The sequence below is a fragment of the Vicugna pacos genome, chromosome 14 (assembly GCF_048564905.1).
Source record: "Vicugna pacos chromosome 14, VicPac4, whole genome shotgun sequence".
Taxonomy (NCBI): Eukaryota; Metazoa; Chordata; class Mammalia; order Artiodactyla; family Camelidae; genus Vicugna; species Vicugna pacos.
This window is the reverse complement of record NC_133000.1, coordinates 225,725-245,930: the sequence shown is the minus strand read 5'-3', so window position 1 is coordinate 245,930 and position 20,206 is coordinate 225,725. Positions and strand designations below refer to the sequence as shown.

Genomic DNA, 20,206 nt, shown 5'->3' with positions numbered 1-20,206 from the left:
GTTTGTATTCCAGCAGAAAAGGCCCAAGAGTTAGATCAGAAATTTATGAATCAGAGGCTTAAGACATGAATTCCAGCACTACCACCCACTGATAGGTTAACCTTGGGCACATCACTGAATCCAAATTTCTTATTATTATAATGGGAATAATAATCTACATTTATGATAGTTGGAAACAAAGAGTATGTGAAAAAAGCTTAGAAACCTGAGGTGCTATGTAACTGTCAAATGTCACCATCAAATAGGTAACAAACTTCTATGCAAGTATAAACAAAGACTTTTCTTAATTTTTCTTCCCTTCCTAATACCAAATTTTTCATAGACTTCATGTCTCTTGATTTCATTGCTTTACTTAGTGAGTACATTGTAAATGGAGGCATTTTCATCTATTTTTTTACATATACACATTTTTTCAAAATACTTTTGACCCTCGAACAACATGGGTTTAAACTACAAGGGTTTGTGTGTGGATTTTTTTCAGTAAATACCTACTACAGCACTACACGATTTACAGTTGTTTGAACCTGTCATGTGGAACCCTGGGTATGGAGAACAGTATAAACTATACTTGGAATGACTGTGTGGGGCACTGGTGCCCTGACCCCCTGTGCTGTTCAAGGTCTACAGTATGCAGTTCTTTCTGAAGATTCTGGATGAAACTCAAGCACTGTTCTCAGTATTATGGAAAGATAAATTAACCCTTATTGTGAAAGAGTAAATTAGATAGGCCTGAAAATAAATTTGCTAAGGAGATACAGAACAAACTGGAAAATGTTAATTGTTTTACTTAACACAATGTATACAAACAGGGCTTCCAATTACAAATAAGTGGCACCATTAAGGTATCAGTGGCAAAATTCCTATCTGGAAATATTTTTTGGTTATTCAGCTTAATAAATATACTTGAAAATAAAAAGAGAAATTCTTATTACAAATAAATGTGTAATGCATCTGACTGATCTTTCTACAGGAATGAACTCATTAAAAGATGTTTTAATCAAAATTTCATGTATTTGGATTCAAAAGACCACTTAACATTATTATAGCATTTAGCCTTAAAATAGTCACAGAACATGAGACTTACCCGGATAGTGCCGCCAACGACCTCCACCACCCTGCCTCGATACCACAGCGTATCTGATCCCCTTACTGCACAGGCTTCTCCCTTCTTCCAGAAATAAGACTCCAAAAGACCAAGGCATTTTAAATTACTCTGAATTTCATTCATCATTTTCATTAGTTCTGGTTCTGAAGAAATTATTAAAAATAGAAAGCATTTAGGGAAAATTCCCTATCATTTTCAAATGAAGTCATCATCAACCTTTAATAACTTCATCACTTAGAGAATATTCTAAGGAATTAAAAATTAGTCCCCACATAATAGAGCTTTAATAAAAATCTAATTTAGTCAGTAGCTTCTATATGTTTCAAAACATACTACTGATTAACAGCATGTAAATTATTCTGATCTCTGGTTATAAATGCAAGCGTTATTTTGGGAGTGCAAGAGTCATTAAAAACTCTAAACACACAGGGAGCCTAATACAAAAGAACTAGCACTTAAACAGAACATCATTTTAGCAGCACACATATGTGAAACAGAACACAAGTTGAACATCATGAGATGCTTAGATAGATCATGATGTGTGGATATAAAAACTAACATTGCTACTTCCTGCTAACTGCCTCATAATCTCCACACATGTCCAAGACTGGTACCATCGGAGACAGCCTTGCCGTCAGCTCCTGTGCCAGTTCTTCTGCTGCAGGCGTGTGTTCCTGGGCAGCAGCCTCAGCCTGGTCTCCTGCGAACTGGGCCTAACAGGCCCACCTGCACCATCAGGGTTGCAGGGACTGGACACAAAGCGTCTAGCGCACTGCCTGGCACAGAACAGTCAGCCAGTCCCAGCCCTGATTACACACGTCAAGCAAAGCTTCTGGATCAAGCACTGTTGCTAGAGGTCTGAAACACTACTCACTTGTACAAGAGCCAATTACACAGATTTACTCTAGTTTTCAAATAAAAAACAGTATTTACGAGATTAACAAATGAGACAAAAATTTCATAGTCACCGTACCCCTCACCACAGGTGGACTTACAAGCGAGTGAGGGAGCTTGCATCCCGTGAAAGCTGGAGCTGCCAGGAGTTCTCGAGTGTTCTGGGCACACCCGGGTTGCAGAAAGCCAGCACTAGCACATTAGCCTGAAGAGACTCAGGAAGTCCCTGGTCTTTAGTCATTGGTTCTGATTCCTGTTTTCATTCTAAACGATTATTAACTTTTAACTCTTCTTTCTTAGAGAGCTTCCAAACTTGCACAAGTGGTCTTACACACCCAGAACTGCCCCCTGCTCACTTTAGGCCCAGTGTCTATCCATTCCAGTGTCTCAATGAATGATCTTTACGCGCTAGGTACTGTGAAGAGTGCTTTTTGTGCATTATTTCATTTAACCCACACAACAACTCAGTGGAGACAAGTTCAGAGAGGTTAGATACTTGCCAAAGGTATTTCAATCCACGGGTATCTTACCAGAGAACAGGAGCTGCAGTGACCACTCTGAGAGCTCTGCACAAAGTGGAAGTCTTACCTGATGACTTAGGTACCACAAACACAGTGCCATCGTCACCAATGCAGCTGACTATGGCCTCAAATACTTTCTGGGTAGGGATAGCTGGTGGTCTGTAGGATCCAGCAGTCCTTGGTTCTAGAATTTGCTCCTTAAATTCAGACACCTTGTGCTCACTGACAGTATCAGCTGCTTTTTTGTCAGGGTCACAGTTAATTTTAATACACTTGGTAACTGCTGACTCATCTTGTTCCAGGGGGGTTTCCAGAGATTTCTGGGATAATGAATGGCTGTTATCCAATTTGTTAATTCTGTAACATCCAAAAAAAGAACACATCTAAACATGAGCAAATAAAAAAATTATGGACAAACAACATAAAAAGAATCCTTCAAATATGCTTGAAATTTAAAGACAATATTTGCTCTAGCCTAGGATATACTGATTTGTTACAATGAAAGTTATTTTAAATTATGAATGAGCTTGATGAAAATAAAGCAATACAATTCCACTTATATGTTAAACTACTATCCACCATTACATGCCATTCTCTCTTAAAATCTTGTAGTAAGTATATGCCAAATATTACACAATTAACTAGATATTACTGAGAAATACAACAGCTTCAAGCTGATTCCAATTTAGCCCAATGACAAACATCTGTGTGGCAAGTTATCAACATTCATAAAACAATACAAAGATAATATGAATCCCTAATAGTTTTTTCGTACTATTCAGGACTAAGTATTAATGGTAATATGCTATACTCACTCATAATTGTTTTACTTCCTGTTATTCCCTTCCAATTAAAAAATTATGCCTATAAAAAATCCTAGAAGGACATATTAACATTGCTTATGTTAGAGAAATTATGGCAGGTTTTTGTTTCTCCCACTTCCCTGTATTTTCTTTGAAAAGGAAATAGGCACTGATAAAACAGCTACATAATTCCTCAAGTAACACTGCACCCTCATCGTCCCAGTCTTGAGATAGTAGTTTTAGTGCCATGAAAGCAAAAAAGAACATTAAATTAGTGGTGGCTATTGTCAGCAGTATTAGCTTGTGTAGCATTTTTCACTTTAACGTTTCTTTTACCAGGGAACTGTGTAGCCTAAAGTCACACATGCAGGCCTGAAGATGCAGCGTCCGGCTGTGCACCGATGCCCCAGCAGCAAGCCAGCCTCTACCACACCAAGCCAACAACCTCACTTTCATTTTATTTTGATTTCTCATTCTCTTTCCACTTCATCAGGACTGGGGTCCTGGTCCAAATAAGGAAAGATACAATCTATGATGAAAAAAGAGATCTGGCTATGTATGGTGGAGAGTGGCTACCTGGAATACGTATTTGCAGTTCTAATGTACCTCTACCTCTACAAGGAAAGAGACAGAGAGAGGAAACTGGGGCTACAGCAATATCCTGATTCTTCTCCCCTTGGATCAGAGGAATTTAAACCCCAAACTTATTACCTGAAAGGATCTTCAAATGTAAATATTGCTCAGGTATTCTTCTTTTTGATGTCCATTTCTACCTTTGCCACCCATTTTGGTATATATATCTACCAGAATTTCCAATGTAAAGCTTAAACATTTCCATCTAAGCAAATGAGGTCAAAGGGCTCGGATCTGCTATCCACTATCTAATTCTCTTTTCCTTTGGTTTAGAGTGTAAATACCAGAGCAAAGGGGAAAGTATAAAAGCAAAAATGTCAGCAGGGGTTTAAATATTTAGCAATCCTGAATGAATTTATTTCTGAGCTAGCTCCTCAAGGTCAGGTTATAAGTCATTTTTAAGAGCAAACAAGAGGCAATTCACATCTGAAAGCACACAAATTAGAAGCTTCCACCACAAAATGGTATTAAAAAAAAAAGGTCTGTACCTCCTTTCTCTCAAAGCCAAACCCTTTTTAATCAAATATTTAGAAACATCAATACGCTCTCCTTTTTCATCTCTGCAGAAAATTTTCACAGGTAATGGCCATGTTGTTTTGTTTTCCTGCAGTGATTTAAGACCAGAGTAAATATGAGACACAAAAATGCAATCTTCTTATAAACATTACACTTTTCACAGGTACTTCCTCCACATTTCTCCATGCCAGGAAGAAAAATTCCCAACCAAGTAATTTTGACATCTGAGCGTATCAGAGAAAACAGCATGGGAGAGAGTCAACAGGGTAAGACAGGTGTCCTGAGAAGTGTATCAGGAAGGCATCACTGTCTAGGTGAAATTTACCAAGGGGAGGGGAAAAAAGGCTGAAAGCTTTTTTTCATCCCAGAGTGGAGGAGGGAGGAATACACCCTCAATTACAAGTTTCTATATTCTCCTAAACTCTGCAAATTACAGAACTAAAATATATTTTCCCAGGTATGACTTTATTTTCCTTGTGAAAGGTCAAAAAAGGAAAGAACTACAAAACATATATTCTGCTTTATGTAAAATTATAAAAATGGAGAAAGTGTACATAGAAAAAATTAACATGGAAAAATTAGTAAGAAAATTGTAATCGTTACTGCAATAAAATGTATCAAATTGGAAAAAAGTAAAGGAGGCAAAGAGAATTTTTAAGTGTTCTGAAAAGATACATCCTATATATGTATCCTCATGTTAAATCCATACTCATACACTTTTATAACACTGTTAATATGATTTCACTAGAAGCCTAACTTTCCAATCTGTAAAGAATATCAAAAGGCTTCAAAAATGCACTTCAGCATAAATACATATACTCTGAATGTGCAAATTATCAACTCAAGAATATTACTTTAGAAATGTTTTGATTCACTCATATAATCATTTATGTTATATCTATTATCAAACAGGCATTATAACTTGAATTAAGACCAAAAAAAGGTTGCAAAAAAAAAAATCCAACAGCTTACTGTTATTTACTCAGCAAAATAAACGGGCTTGTAGAAACCATCAATGACAGAACTGGTCCACATCTGTAGCTGTTCACCTGGCACGCACCTGTACGATGATGGTTGCCATGGCTCCAGTCAGGTACAATGAGAGACAGTCACAGGCTGTTGCTGTCCACTTGTCACTGCCACCAGTTGGTCTAAAGCAAAAAATGACAATCGTTTTATACAAATAGCATAGGATACAGAACTACACAAAAGAAACTCCACATGCAGACATAAATTTGAACCAACTACATGTAATGAGAAAATTTAAACGTGGCTTTGTGTTATTTTCACAATTTTATTCCCCATTTTCATAGCCCTTTGTCTATTTTACTTATGACCCAAATTACATGCTAAGTTATTTATGTACCTCTGTTCTAAAGCTACACTGAGAACTCTTAAAAAAGGAGGTTATGTTTTAAGTTTATTACGCTAATACACACATTTCATGTATGCTAACTACACCATAAACGCAGCATGGATACCATGTTACGTATTGGGTGTACATTCAGTTGACCCTGGAACAGTGCAGGAGTCAGGGTGCTGACCCTCTGTGCGGTCAGAAATCTCTGCATCACTTTACAGCTGGCTCTCCACACCCGAAGCTCTGCATTCACAGACTCACCTGACCACAATGTGCACTGCCGCAGTACGTGTTACTGAAAAAAAGTCTGCACAAGAGGACCTGTGCAGTTCAGATGTCGTCTACATGTTACGCATCACACGTGTCCTATCTGTCATTACCACCAATGCCTAGGACAGTGCCCAGCACACAGAAGCCACGCAAAAGTATTTAATGGAAGTAATAAAAGAACAGTCCCTTTGTAATGATGATTTCTCTGCCCAAATATTTCTAGAAAATTTTTTTCTGGAATTTAAATCTAATATGAATCACTACCCATGAACATTAGCCTCATTTATAGAAAATTTACTTTTTACCGTTCATAGTAAAAAGTATTCAATAAATATTTATTGACAGATTGATGAAAAGGAGAGTATCAACTTCATCACCTCTTTTAGATTTCAGAGTTGAAACTCAGTGACTTTAGATGTTTCTAACCATCAAAACCACCCCCAGGGAACAAAGCACTACTGCCACTAAAGGGATTACAAGCAACATAAATGCAGGCTCTGAAGGCTCCCTGGAAATGGTTTCAAGATCTGGAGTTGCCCGGAAGCTGCTCCATCCATTAAGTACATAACCAAAATGGCCAATCTTTTCATATTAAATGGTTTCTGGGAATCCCAAACAGTAGGTGAGGGCATATCTCAGTGGTAGAGCACATGCTTAGCATACACAAAGTCCTGGATTCATCCCCCAGTACCTCCTCTAGAAATAAAAATAAATAAATAAACTTAACTACCACCTCCCCCAAAAGAAACCAGCAACAAAAAAGAAGCCCAAACAGTGTTCTTATGAGCTAAGAAGCTTATATTATTAGTGATTCCTTGACTTACTTAAGGTTTTTTATTTATTAGGATGGTATACAGATAATATCAGCATAACATTAAATTTTCCCTATGATTTTTTGTGGATATGCATTTTTAAAATGTTAACTTTTGAACATCTGAAAGTATTACAACATTTAAGAAAAATATGGCATGTATCCATAGACCTGTATGTTTCAGCTGGGAAAGAAAAAGTCCTGGAGATGGACAGTGGTATAGGTTGCACAATAATGTGAACTACTTAAAGCCACTGAACTGTACACTTAAAAATGGTAAATTTCATGTTAATGTGTATTTTCCACAACAAAAGGAAATCTATAGAAAAAAATTTCTCAGAAGAGCAGTAAAACATAGTGGTTAGAACTCCAGCTGTAGAATCAGAACTTTTATAATCCTAGTTCAACAGTTAGTAGATGGTTATTACTCTAGATTATAAAATACTTAACCTCTTGAAGACTCAATTTCTTTATGTTTAAATGATACCTTATCTATTGCTTAAAGGCTTGCTGTGATGATTAAGTACAATAACGCCTGTTAAGGCAATTAATACAGGGGTCCAGATGTGCTTAAGGTTAGCTATTATTAGACTCCTGAAACGGTGGTATTCTACTACAGTCCACAGGATACAATTCAAGGTGTCTACAGGAATGTATTCTCCACAATACTGGGTATAATCAAGGTGCTGACAGAACTCTGTTCTACCAAGGAAGTGAGAGCATCCACAGCCCAGTTAAGGACAGCATCAAGACAGGTAGGAGGCACAGAGACACAGTCTCACCAAGAAAAACCCACCCCCAGTTGCAGCAATTCACAGCCAGGAGGGACCCACAGGGGATGGGTCTCTTCCCTGAGAAGCGAGGGATCCAAGCTCTACATGCAGCACCCTGATCCCGAGATCCTTCACAGGAGAGAAAAGCCTCCCAAACACCTGGCTTTGAAAACCATCAGGGAATCTAATCTGACCAGGAAAACTACAGGACTGCCGGGAACAGAAAACCTGCTCTCAAAGGGCCTGAGTGCAGACTCACTTAACCTAAAAACAAGTGCAAAAACATCAGACTGAAAAGTTCACGGACCAGACTGACTTGCTAATCTTGAAGCATCTGCTGGAGAGGCAGGCACCAGCTGGGATGCCCCTCAGGAATGAGACACTGGCAGGAGCCATTTCTGTGATCTCAGGCTACCTTGAAATGCCAGCACTGAAATCCTCCTTCTAACCTGTTAGTACCAGTGGGTCTGCCCTGCCTACCCGAGCCTCAGCGGGACCTCACAGCCATCCAAGCAACAGCCCTGCCCACCAGCACCCTGCAGCAGCCGTAGCCCTGCCACAGCAGGAGGGCACACGCAGCCCACAGAAGGGACACTCTTCACTGCCAGGCTGTGATGGCCAGGCAGGATCGCACCTCTCAGTCCAAAGGCATCTCCTAACTACGGCCATGCTTTCAAGACTGGAAGAGACGTAATACACAGGAACAAATGGAGAATCAGGCAAAATGAGGAGACGACGAGGAGTATGTTCCAAGCAAAAGGATAATACAGAACCTCAGAAAAAGAACTAAAAACAAAACAAAAAAAGAGATAAACAATCTTACCTGATAAAAGAGTTATAAGTAATTGTCATAAAAAATGCTCACCAAACTCAGGAAAAGAATGAACACGGTGAGAACTTCAACAGAGATAGAAACTATAAGAAACTACCAAACAGAAGTTATAACTGGATGAGAAATACACTCAGACTGGATCAGGCGGAAGAATGAACCAGCGTACTGGAAGACAAAGCAATGGAACTCCCCAGGACACAGCAGCAAAATGAAAAAGAAAAGCGAAGATACCTTAAGGGACTTCTGGGACATCAAATGGAGTAACATTTGCATTACAGGAGGAGGAGAGGGAGGGAGGAGGAGAGAGAGACAGAGACAACGAAAAAGACAACAACGAAGAAGAGGAAGACGATGAGGAAGAAGAAGAAGAAGAAGTAGAAGAAAGGACCAGAAAAATTATCTGAAGAAATAGTGGCTAAAACTTCCCTAATCTGGGGAAGGAAACACACATCCAGGCCCAGCAAGCCCAGAGAGTGCAAATAAGATGAACCCAAAGAAACACACACCAACACACACTATAATTAAAATGGTAAAAGTTAAGGAAAAAGAGAGAATCCTAAGAGCAGCAAGAGAAAAACAACTTGTTATGTACATGGGAGCCCCCATGAGGCTATAAGTAGATTCTTCAGCAGAAACTTTAAAAGACAGAAGGGAATGGTATCACACATTCAAAGTGCTGACAGGGAAAAAAACTTCCAACTAAGAATTTTCTACCCAGCAATGTTACCATTCAGAATTTGCAGGCAAGATTAAGAGTTTTCCGGATAAGCAAAATCTAAAGGGGTTCATCACCACCAAAGCAGCCCTATAAGAAATGTTAAAGAGACTTCTTTAAAATGAAAAGCAATGGCACTAATTAGTAATATGAAAATATACAAAATTACAATAGATGGTAAATACAATAAAGGTAGTGAATCAGTCACTTACAAAGCAAGCATGAAGGTTAAAAGAGCAAAGTAGTACAATTAACTAAACTTACAGTAATTATTTAAAGGGTGCATAAAATAAAAATGTAAAATGTGTCACTGAAAACATAAAATGTGGGGGAAGGAGGAAAAAATAAAGCCTCGGAATGTGTTTAAATTAAAGTTACCACTAAATTAAAATAGGCTACTATTTACACAGGCTATTATTATATGTGAAGCTTATCATAACCACACACAAAAAACTTATAATAAATACACAAAAGAAAGAGAAAAACCTAAACATAACACCAAAGAAAATCACCAAAACACAAGAGAAGAAAGAAAAGAAACACAAAACAGCCAGAAAACAATTAACAAAAATGGCAGTAAGTACACAGCAATCAATAATTACTTTAAATGTAAATGGACTAAATGGTCCAATCAAAAGACAGAGTGGCTGAATGGATGAAAAAACCAAGATGCATCTAAATGCTGCCTATGAGAAACTCACTTCAGAAGAAAGGAAACACATAGACTGAAAGTGAAGATACAGAAAGAGATATTCCATGCAAATGGAAATAAAAAGAAAGCTGGAGTAGCTATACGCATATCAGGTGCAAAAGACTTTAAAACAAAGACTATAATACAAGACAAGAACATTACATAATGATAAGGGGTCAATCCAGCAAGAAGATGTAACATTTATAAATGTATATGCACCCAAAAGATGAGCACCAAGATACATAAAGCAAACATTAATGGACTTAAAGGGAGAAACTGAAAGCAATGCAATAATCGTAGGTGACTTAATATCCCACCTGCATCAACGCATCAATCATCTAGATGAAAATCAATACGGAATCAGCATACTTAAACAACACATTAAGACCAAATGGACTTAACAGATACATACAGACCTTTCCATACCAAAGCAGGAGATAACATATTCTTCTCGAGTGCATATGGAACATTCTCCAGGATAGATCATGTGTTGCTCACGAAACAAGTCTCAATAAATTCAAGAAACTGAAATCATATCAAGTATCTTCTTCAACCACAATAGTATGAAACTAGAAATCACAAGAAAAAAAATGGGAGAACCCACAAAAAATGGAGATTAAACAACATGCTACTGAACACCCAGTAGGTCATCGGAGAAATCAAATACCTAGTGACAAATGAAAACAGAAATGCAACATATCAAAAATCTATGAAATATAGTAAAAAAAAAAAAAAACAGTTCTAAGAAGGAAGTTATAGCAATTAGGCCTACCTCAAGAAACAAGAAAAATCTCAAATACACAATCTAACTTTTATCTAAAGGAACCAAAAAAGAACAAACAAAACCTAAAATTAATAGGAGGGAGGAAATAATAAAGATCAGAGCAGAAATAAGTGAAATAGAGAAAAAAGATAGAAATGACCAACAGAACAAAGAGCTGGTTCTTTGAAAAAATAAACAAAATCAACAAACCTTTAGCTAGACTAACCGAAAACAAAACAAAACAAAACAAAACAACAAACCTTGAATAAATAAAATAAGAAATGAAAGAAGGAATGTTTTTAACATTTATATGCCAACAAACCGGACACCCCAGAAGAAATGGATAAATTCCCAGAAACACACAATCTTCTAAATAAATCACAAAGAAACAGAAAATGTGAATAGACTGATTACTAGTAAGGGAATTGAGACAGTAATGAAAAACCTCCCAACAAACAAAAGCACAAGACTAGACAACTTCACTGGTGAATTCTAACAAATATTCAAGGAAAAATGTTGTGTAGAACTCTACTCAAGCTCTCCCAAAAAACTGAAGAGGAGAGAGACTTTCCAAGTATTCCTGATGAACACATGCAAAAACTGTCAATAAAATATTGGCAAAACAATACATCAAAAGGATCATACATTCACAATCAAGTGGGATTTATTCCAGGAACGCAAAAATGGCCCAACATCCACAAGTTAATCAACGTGATACATACATTAACAAAATGTGGATAAAAACCATATAATAATCCATCTTAATAGATGTGGAAAAAAGCATGTGACAAAATTCAACATCCATTCATGATAAAAACTCTCAACAAAGTGGGTAAAGAGGGAACGTACTTCAATACAATATAGGTGATATATGATAAACCCACAGCTAACATCACACTCCATGGTGAAAAGCTGAAAGCATTTTCTCTAAGATCAGAAATTTCACATTACTTTTAAGAATATATACATACATCAAATCTGAGAATAATGCCCTCTCACCACTTTTATTCAACATAGTATTGGAAGTCCTAGAACAAAGAATTCTAAAATTTGTATAGAACCACAAAAGATCCCAAATAGCCAAAACAATCTTGAGAAAGAAGAACAAAGCTGTAGGTGCCATGCTCTCTGATTTCAAACTCCATTACAAAGCTACAGTAATCAAAACAGTATGGTACTAAGGGGAAGGGTATATATACCTCAGTGGTAGAGCACATGCCTAGCACGCACAGGGTCCTGGGTTCAATCCCTAGTACCTCCATCAAAAAAAATAAACCTAATTACCTCCCCACAAAATTAAAAAAAACAAACAAACCCTAACCCTGCCCCCCACCCCCAAAACCCAGTATGGTATTGTCATAAAGGCAGACACACAAATTAATGGAATAGAATTGAGAGCCCAGTAATAAATTCACATGTATATGGAAAATTAATTTATGATGAGAGCAAAAAACATACAATGGAGAAAGGATAGTCTCTTTAATAAATGGTGCTGGGAAAACTGAACAGCCACGTGAAAAAGAGTAAAACTAGACCACTATCTTAAGCACATAAATTAACTCAAAATGAATGAACGACTTGAATGTAAGAACTGAAACTATACAACTCCTAGAAGAAAACATAGGCACTATCCTCACTGACCTCAGGCTTAGCAATGTTTTTGTGGCTCTCATGCCAAGGGAAGGAAAACTAAACAAAACATAAACAAAGACTACAAACTAGAAGTTCCTACACTGCAAAAGAAACCACCATCAAAATGAAAGGACAACCTACTAAATGGGAGAAAATATTTTGCAAATCATATATCCAATAAGGGGTTAATATCTAAAATATATAAAGAACTCATATAACCCCACAACAAGAAAACAAACAATCCAGTTAAAAAATGGGCAGGAGATGTGAATAGACATTTTTTCAAAGAAGACATACATATGGCCAACAGGTATATGAAAAGATGTTCAGCATCAGTAGGAAAATGCAAACCAAAACCTCAAGGAGATATTGCCTCACATCCGTTAGAATGGCTACTGTCAAAAAGACAACCAACAAGTGTGGGCAAAAATGTGGAGAAAAGGGAATCTTTCTGCACTGTTGGTGGGAATGTAAACTGGTGCAGCCACTATGGAAAACAGTACGGAGGTTCCTCAAAAAATTAACTACTATAGAACCCAGCTACTTCACTTTTGGGTATTTATCTGAAGAACATGAAAACACTAATTCAAAAAGATATATGCACCCCTATGTAGACTGCAGCATTACTCACAATAGCCAAGATATGGAAGCAACCATAAAATTGATTAATGGATAAACAAGTGGTATATACACAACTGATTACTGCTCAGCCATAAAAAAGAATGAAATCTTCACATCTGTACCATGGATGAACCTTGAGGGTATTGTGCTAAAATGAAGTTAAGTCAGACTGAGAAAGACAACTCCGTATGCTTTCATACACACGAGGAATCTATGAACCAGCAAAGAAACAAAAGAAAAGAAAAACAAATTCATAGATACAAAAATCAGATTAGTGATTACCACAGGGGAAGGGGAATGGGAGGTGAGTCAAACAGGTGAAGTGTGTCAACTGCATGGTGATGGGTGGTGACTAGACCTGTGGTGTGATCTTTCTGTAGTGCATACAGATATTGAATTATAATGCTGTACACCTGAAACTTACAGAATAAAATCCAGTGAACTCACGTTTAAAAAATTATTATGGTAATTTTCAAAATATTCAAAAGCAGAGAGAATGTAATAAATCTGATGTATCTATCACTCAACTTTGACAATTATCAATTCATGACCAACTTTATTTCACCAAACTTCCATGTATTCAGAACCTCCATCCCTGATTATTTTTAAGTAAGCCCCAGAATTAACATTATTTCATTTGAAAATATGTTTGTTAAAAAAATTATTTTTGGAAATGCAAACACAACCATGGTACTATTATCACATTAGAAAATTAATAATTCCTAAATCATCAACCACTCGGATGGTGTTCATTTTTTCCTGATGCTTCAAAACAGTTAGTTTGAATTGGTAAAGTAAGAGAAGTCCATGCATCATGAATGGTCAATATGGGTCTTTAGTGCCCCTTCCATCACTTTCCCTTGCAATTTTCTGTTGAATAAATTGAGTTGTTCTGCAGTTTTCACGGTTGAATTTAGCTGATTGCATTCCCATCTTGTTTCAGTAACACTACAACCAACTCTGGAGTGAATGAAAACAGCTGATGACTCTATGGTGAGGGGTGGGAAGCAGTTATTTTTTGTCCTTAGGATATATTCTGGTAAACATGTACCGTCGACTCACTATGTTTTAGTCCTTTGAAAAAGTTCCTCTCTGAGAGGCTATGCCACCATGTACACAGTTAATTTCACTTTCCTTACCATTTTTACTTACTTGTTTATATAAAATATTAATATAGTTCATGTTAAGTATCATCAGTAACCGCTTCTCTTTCCCCTACTTCTTATTGGAAGTACCTACTCCTAATTAATACCAATGAGACAGCAGTGAGTTTATTCAACTTTTCATACATCCTCTCCTTTCCCCTCCATTCTCTGAAATGATGCCATATCCACTTGGCATTCTATACTGCTTCCCATGACCATTTGGTCTTCATTCTTTAGGTAAAACAATGTGATGATGCTCACCACCAGCACTACGTCAGAATCTCTCAAGTCTGGCTGATTATCTAAAGCTGGTTCCCTTACTGGTTCCTCAGGAACGGTTCCTAGAAACAGCATTTCTTTGTGGTCAGACCAGTTTCCTGTGGTCTCAACACCTGAAGGTCAGTTGGCTGGATATAAAACCTACAGTCTGCCATTTTCTTTTGAGTATTTTTTAAATGTTATGTCATTACCTTCTGGAGTAAAGTGTTGGTGGGAAGTGTTATTTTATTTCCCTTGTGAATCAATAATTTTACTGGATAATCTCTCAGTGTTGGCATTCCTGAACTGATTTTCCCTGATAGGCACTGTGCTCTTTCAATATATAGTTGTAAACAGTCTTTTACTTTAGGGACCTTTTTTTGAATTGGGTTTTTAGTATTTGTTTTATTCTGTTTTAGTTTTCTTCTTTGAGATTCCTACTACATGTACATTAGGCCTTTGTCTATTTTAGATCACTTTTGTTTTCTTTTGAATCCTTTGGATTTTTATTTTTTTAATTGAAAAGCTCTAGTCTTGGGTTGGGGGGAGGGTAACAGCTCAGTGGTAGAGTGCATGTTTAGCATGCACGAGGTCCTGGGTTCAATCCCCAGTACCTCCATTAAAAAAACAAAAAATATCTGTCCTCCTTTCTATCTTGTTTTTCTCTTAAAAACATTTTCTATTATGTATTTTTGTGTTTCTCCCTAGGTTTCTTTTCTTTCCTGAGTGTTATCATCTCTTTTTTCAAGCCTTCCTTTTTCTGTAATCAGTCTTGTTCCTGAGTTTTTAAAATTGTTTTATGTTTTTCTTCAGTGTCTATCATTTTCTAAAGTTTTTAGTTTACTTAAAAATATTAGATTGTTTTGTAAGCATGTCTTTTTCGCTGATTCCACTGCCTCTAGGGATATTATGTGGCTCCTTTTTTCCTCATAATAATTTATATGGAATTTGACTATAATCCTTTCTTTCGCTAATGTTTAACGTGAAATAAAGCTTCCTGTACTTCAGGAGAAGGGGATCACAACTGCTTTCCTAGCTTCATGGTTCCAGAATGCTCTCTTGTGTTATTTTCCCAAAGTGACAGATGATATGGCTTCATATTTGCTCCTCTCTCCTGCTTTTATTTGCATCTTTCCTTTGCCCCATTGTCTGTCTTGCTCAAATCAGGCCCTCTGCCCAGCAGTTCCTCCTCTGCGTGGGGTCATGGAAGAGAGCATGTACGGCAAAGAAAGCTCCAGCACCATGAAACACTGGCCTGTTACAGGGCTCTTCCCTTCAACTATGAAGCACACCCAGCATCACCTCCTTCTCAGTTTCGGCTGCTGCTCTCAGACTGGCCTGTGGGCTACAGTGACCTGTGAGAATCCCAGTCAGGCTTCCCTCCCCATCCATCCCCAGAAGCGTGACACCACAGGGTCCAATCGGTAGAGCCCCCCCCACTTGTGGTGGGGGCTCCTGGTGGGACCTTGCTGCCTACACTTGTCGTAGATGTTGACCGTACAGTCTGCAGATCTGCATCCAGGTTTGCGTGTTTATGGCAGGAGCCTAGCAGACTCAGACTAGGCCATGCCATTCCCCAGAATCCTAATTCACTTACTGGTAATTTATACATTTTTAGCTTTCCACGCAAGTCTACGATTATAAGATACACTTTATTTCTACCTGCTAGTGTTCCTCAAGTTTTCTTTAAATCTAACAGAATCTAGACAGAATTTTTGAATTCTATTTAGGTACTCATCATACTCACCTACCGCTATTTCCTTAATACCACCAAAACTTACATGCTTTACCATTTTTATATTTCCTGCTTCTTAAAACCTTAAAATTAACTAATCTTATGAAAATTTCAGAAGGTCAGCAAAATTAAAACTGATACGAATCTATCAAAAACGAAAAAATATTTAAAATCATATTCAATAGTGAGAAAATTTACTCAGCAAAAAGCTACCTTATATCAACAAGAGAGCACTCCAAAGATAATCTTCCCAGAGTCTTTAGGTTTTCTTGAAGTTCTCTTAAACAGTTAGTATTCACTACTAGTTCAACACCCACGTCATACAGCAAGACCTATGAAAACAGTAAGTCAGTCTATGGGAACACAATACTTCAAAAATTTTTTTGCAAACTGAAAAGCATAATACAAATTGGATAAAAATACAAAATGCGTTCACTCTCATGATTTTATTTTTAACTCTGCACTTACCTTTACCAGTGTGTCTGTAATCACTCTGATGATCTGACCTCTTCGCCACTGATTTTTATCTGGGATCTTAACAGCACAGTGCATATCATTTTCCCATTTTATAGGTTCCCATTTTGAGTTTTCATAAACAGCGAACATCTTTTCTCCTAAACTATGTGAAGAAAAATAATTAACTCTCTAAACCTTTTCCTGTAACATAGTTCTCTGACCACATGTCTTCTACCGTCCCCCCTTCCTCACTCTATTCCAGCCAAACTGGATATCTTGTTCTTCCCTGAATACCCAAGTTTATTTCCGCTGCAGGGTCTTGTCCCCCAGACGTTGCCATGGCTACTCCCTTTCCTCCTTCAGGATACACTTCAAGTGTCACTGGCTCTGTGAGGTCTTCCTCCCCACTGCTTTACTTTTTTCTGTTGCCTTCACCATCATCTGCTGCTCTACATATTTCATTTGTTCACTGTCACTCTCTACAACTTAAGCTCCATGACAGCACAAACTTGTCCATGTTTTTTACCACTGTATCCTTGACACTTACAATACTGGTTATCAAATAATAGGTGTTCAGTAAGCATCTGTGGGATTTATAAATCCTCATACAGTGAAAATAACTGGTAAAGATACTATCTGTATACTTTAAACTAGTTTTTTAGTGACTGTTTAGCTGAAATAATTTCGTACTTTTAAAATTCTGCATTTATTACTTCTATACCATTGAAATGAAATACAGAAAAAAGAATAAAACTATATGCAATATGTTGTCCTTGTATATAATACCTATTAAGTAAGTTTTCTGTTAACAACCACTGAACATAAATCTTCTCAGGAGATATTACATTACAGATATGCACAGGCAGTTCCTTATTATAAAGTGACTGGAGATTTTCATTAGGTAGAGATTTTGCAAATACAGGATTTAAGCTGTTTACTTCATTTGAAATAATTTCTTCTGGAGAAGGATCCCATACTTCAACATGCTTTTTGGAATTATCTTTGAGGGTATATCTGAAAAATAACAAAACCCATCAGCAAACAGAGCAGTTTGCAAAATACCTGTTTGTATTTGCTTAGACACAAATTCACAGTTTTGATATTAATAGCAACTGCAGTCTTTTTTTAAAATAGACTTCCTAATGACCAACAAAGGCCAAAAAGAAAAAAAAGTTAAAGCCACAGTTTAAAATACTAACTTGCTCGTGATTTCACCATTACCCACTGATATTTTATACTCACAAAGGAACAGAGTTATTGTTTTTTGATGGTTTGACGTTCTCTTTGACTAAAAAGCATCAACCTGTTTGCCAATGAGCATACAAATGGAAAACAACTGCTATGAAAATGTGTTAACAGGCAAAACTATTAAATGAACTATTTAGAATATTTAATAAATAAGATTAGTTCAGACTCTAATCACAGACAATTAGATACCAAAATTTCTTAAAAAGAAAAAAACTTAAAATTTCTTTCATAATAATATGAGATTTTGCTAACCAAGGTGACTAACCATTTTTCCTTCTAAATCTAATGGACAGTTTTCAGTCATTACTTGACATGAACTCAGAGCACCAGCTACTCTTCCTTCTTCAAATGGTCCCTTTTTTGGTTTCTGGGTTTTCTTTAGCCTCAGGTTCCTGATCTACCAGTTTTTGTTTGTTTGTTTGTTTGTTTGTTTACTTTTCTCTTCTGTAAGTGATAATCCTCAGAGCTGCATCTTCATCCAGGGAGACTGAGGTGACTGATGGAGGCAGTGGACTCATTTACCATGTATGCGCTAATTCCATCTGAGTCACCTAACCAGGTCTCTCCCCCACACTGCAGATCCAATAGTCATTTCTTCCATTTAACTATATTCACTGGGTACATACTGTGAGCCAAGAAAGCTAGATACCAGAGATATGGCAGTGGACAAAACAAGCAGGGTTCCTGTCCTCCTGGAGCTTGTGATGTTGTGACCCTGAGAGATTACATAACCCTACGCAGAATAAGTTATAAAGGACAAGGGCACAGGCCAACGAAATCTAGTCTGTGAGTTGGAGAAAGTTTCTCTGATTAAGTGACATTTCAATAGAGATTTTAAAAACACATGTAGAGATTTAAAAAACACAGGAGTCATTGACGTATTCCAGAAACTGAAAGAAAACATGTAGTTCTGACACAGTAAGACCACGGGACGTGGCATGACCCTGAGGTAGACGGGGCCAGGCTACTTGGGAAACATGATGTTTTATTTTATAAAGGATGGTGCGTGTGGACGATATAGTTGAGCCCAACAGACTAGACTGTGGGACTTCACATTTCTTCTTACTCCTCAGGTGCTCAAGGCAGGCACCGATCAAGGGAAGCTCATGTGCTCATCTCAGGACAGGTAACAGGCACAGTGAAAACAGTGGGTCTAGCTGCAGTCGTCAGGAATCAGCAGTCTGGGTGCTGAAGAGCAAGCAGACTGGCTGGAGCTACCAGAGCAGCAGATGTGGGTTTACGAAAACTGGTGCCCTGGGGGTGGGGGTGGGGCACAGCAATGTATTTGTGTAAAATTTTCTAAAGTAAGCATTTTTAACTGCAACTAGTTAAGATCATTGAGTCTTTCTACTCTCACTTTTCCTCTGCATTATTCTTCTTATCTTGGGTGTTGGCCCAGTATTTTGGGGGGTTGGCTAAGGGGAAGTTGAGCTGTATTTCAATTTAAAAAAATCTACTGACCAATGAAAAACATCAACAATAAGAAAAATAACCCAATTTAAAAATGGACCCAAAACCTTGAGACACTTCATCAAAGGAAACGCACAGATGGCAAATACGCACAAGAGATGCTCCACGCTGTGAGGCACCAGGGAGATGCAAATTAAATCAACAGCGAGGTAACACCACACATCTGCCAGAGTTGCCAAACTCTGGAACACTGACAGCACCAAATGGTGGCGAGGATGTAGTGCGCAACAGGAACCCTCATTCACTGCTCGTGGGAATGCAAAATAGTACAGGCACTTGGAAGACAGACTGGCAGTTTCCTGTAAAACTAAACATACTCTTACCCTGTGACCCAGCAATCATGCTCCTTGGTATTTACCCAAAGGAGCTGAAAACTTATGTCCACACAAAAACCTGCACACAGATGTCTACAGCAGCTTTATTCATAATTGCCAAAACTTGGAAGACTTCAGTGGGTGAATGGACAAATAAACTATGATATATCCGTACAATGGCATATTACTCAGTGCTAAACAGCAATGAGCTGTCAAGCCAGAAGAAGACACAAGGGCATACTGGCTTTCTTGAAGGCTGTATGTGAGAGTTCTTCAGAAGACCCCTGAGGGGCCACCCAACTGCACAAGTCCCTATAGTGGAAGAACTGCTTTGTCTTGACGTTGAACCCTCCTTCCCTCCTCACCACCACTCTGCCCTTCTGCTTCTGGAGTCACCTCAACCACTGGCCTGTCCTGGGTACCAGCACAATGGTTCAAGCCTGGTTCTCTTTCAAAGTATCCACCTGAACCCAAGAAAAAGTCACACTTCCCCAGATGGAGTACAGGCTACTCTACTACTGTGCATACTCTCTATCCTGCCATTTCTCTTCCAAATCCTCTTCCCCCAAATGGACAAGAGGCTATCTAGGCAGACATTCCATTTGAAGTAAGATGGCAGCTTCCTTTTCTTAGAAGCAAC

The 20,206-nt window shown here is 37.8% G+C and overlaps 1 protein-coding gene across 3 annotated transcripts in view; it reads right to left on the bottom strand.

Moving 5' to 3' along the window:
• RNF17 (ring finger protein 17) overlaps nucleotides 1–20,206 on the bottom strand; it is an 88,945-nt gene that overhangs the window by 25,480 nt on the left and 43,259 nt on the right. For all 3 annotated transcript variants that reach the window (XM_072975913.1, XM_072975914.1, XM_072975915.1), the window contains 7 exons: nucleotides 17,321–17,548; nucleotides 16,547–16,697; nucleotides 16,292–16,410; nucleotides 5,533–5,623; nucleotides 4,445–4,560; nucleotides 2,588–2,877; nucleotides 1,085–1,248 (listed from right to left, as the gene is read on the bottom strand). In XM_072975913.1, the coding sequence (XP_072832014.1) occupies nucleotides 1,085–1,248; nucleotides 2,588–2,877; nucleotides 4,445–4,560; nucleotides 5,533–5,623; nucleotides 16,292–16,410; nucleotides 16,547–16,697; nucleotides 17,321–17,548 (1,159 nt within the window). The remainder of the gene's footprint in view (nucleotides 1–1,084; nucleotides 1,249–2,587; nucleotides 2,878–4,444; nucleotides 4,561–5,532; nucleotides 5,624–16,291; nucleotides 16,411–16,546; nucleotides 16,698–17,320; nucleotides 17,549–20,206) is intronic.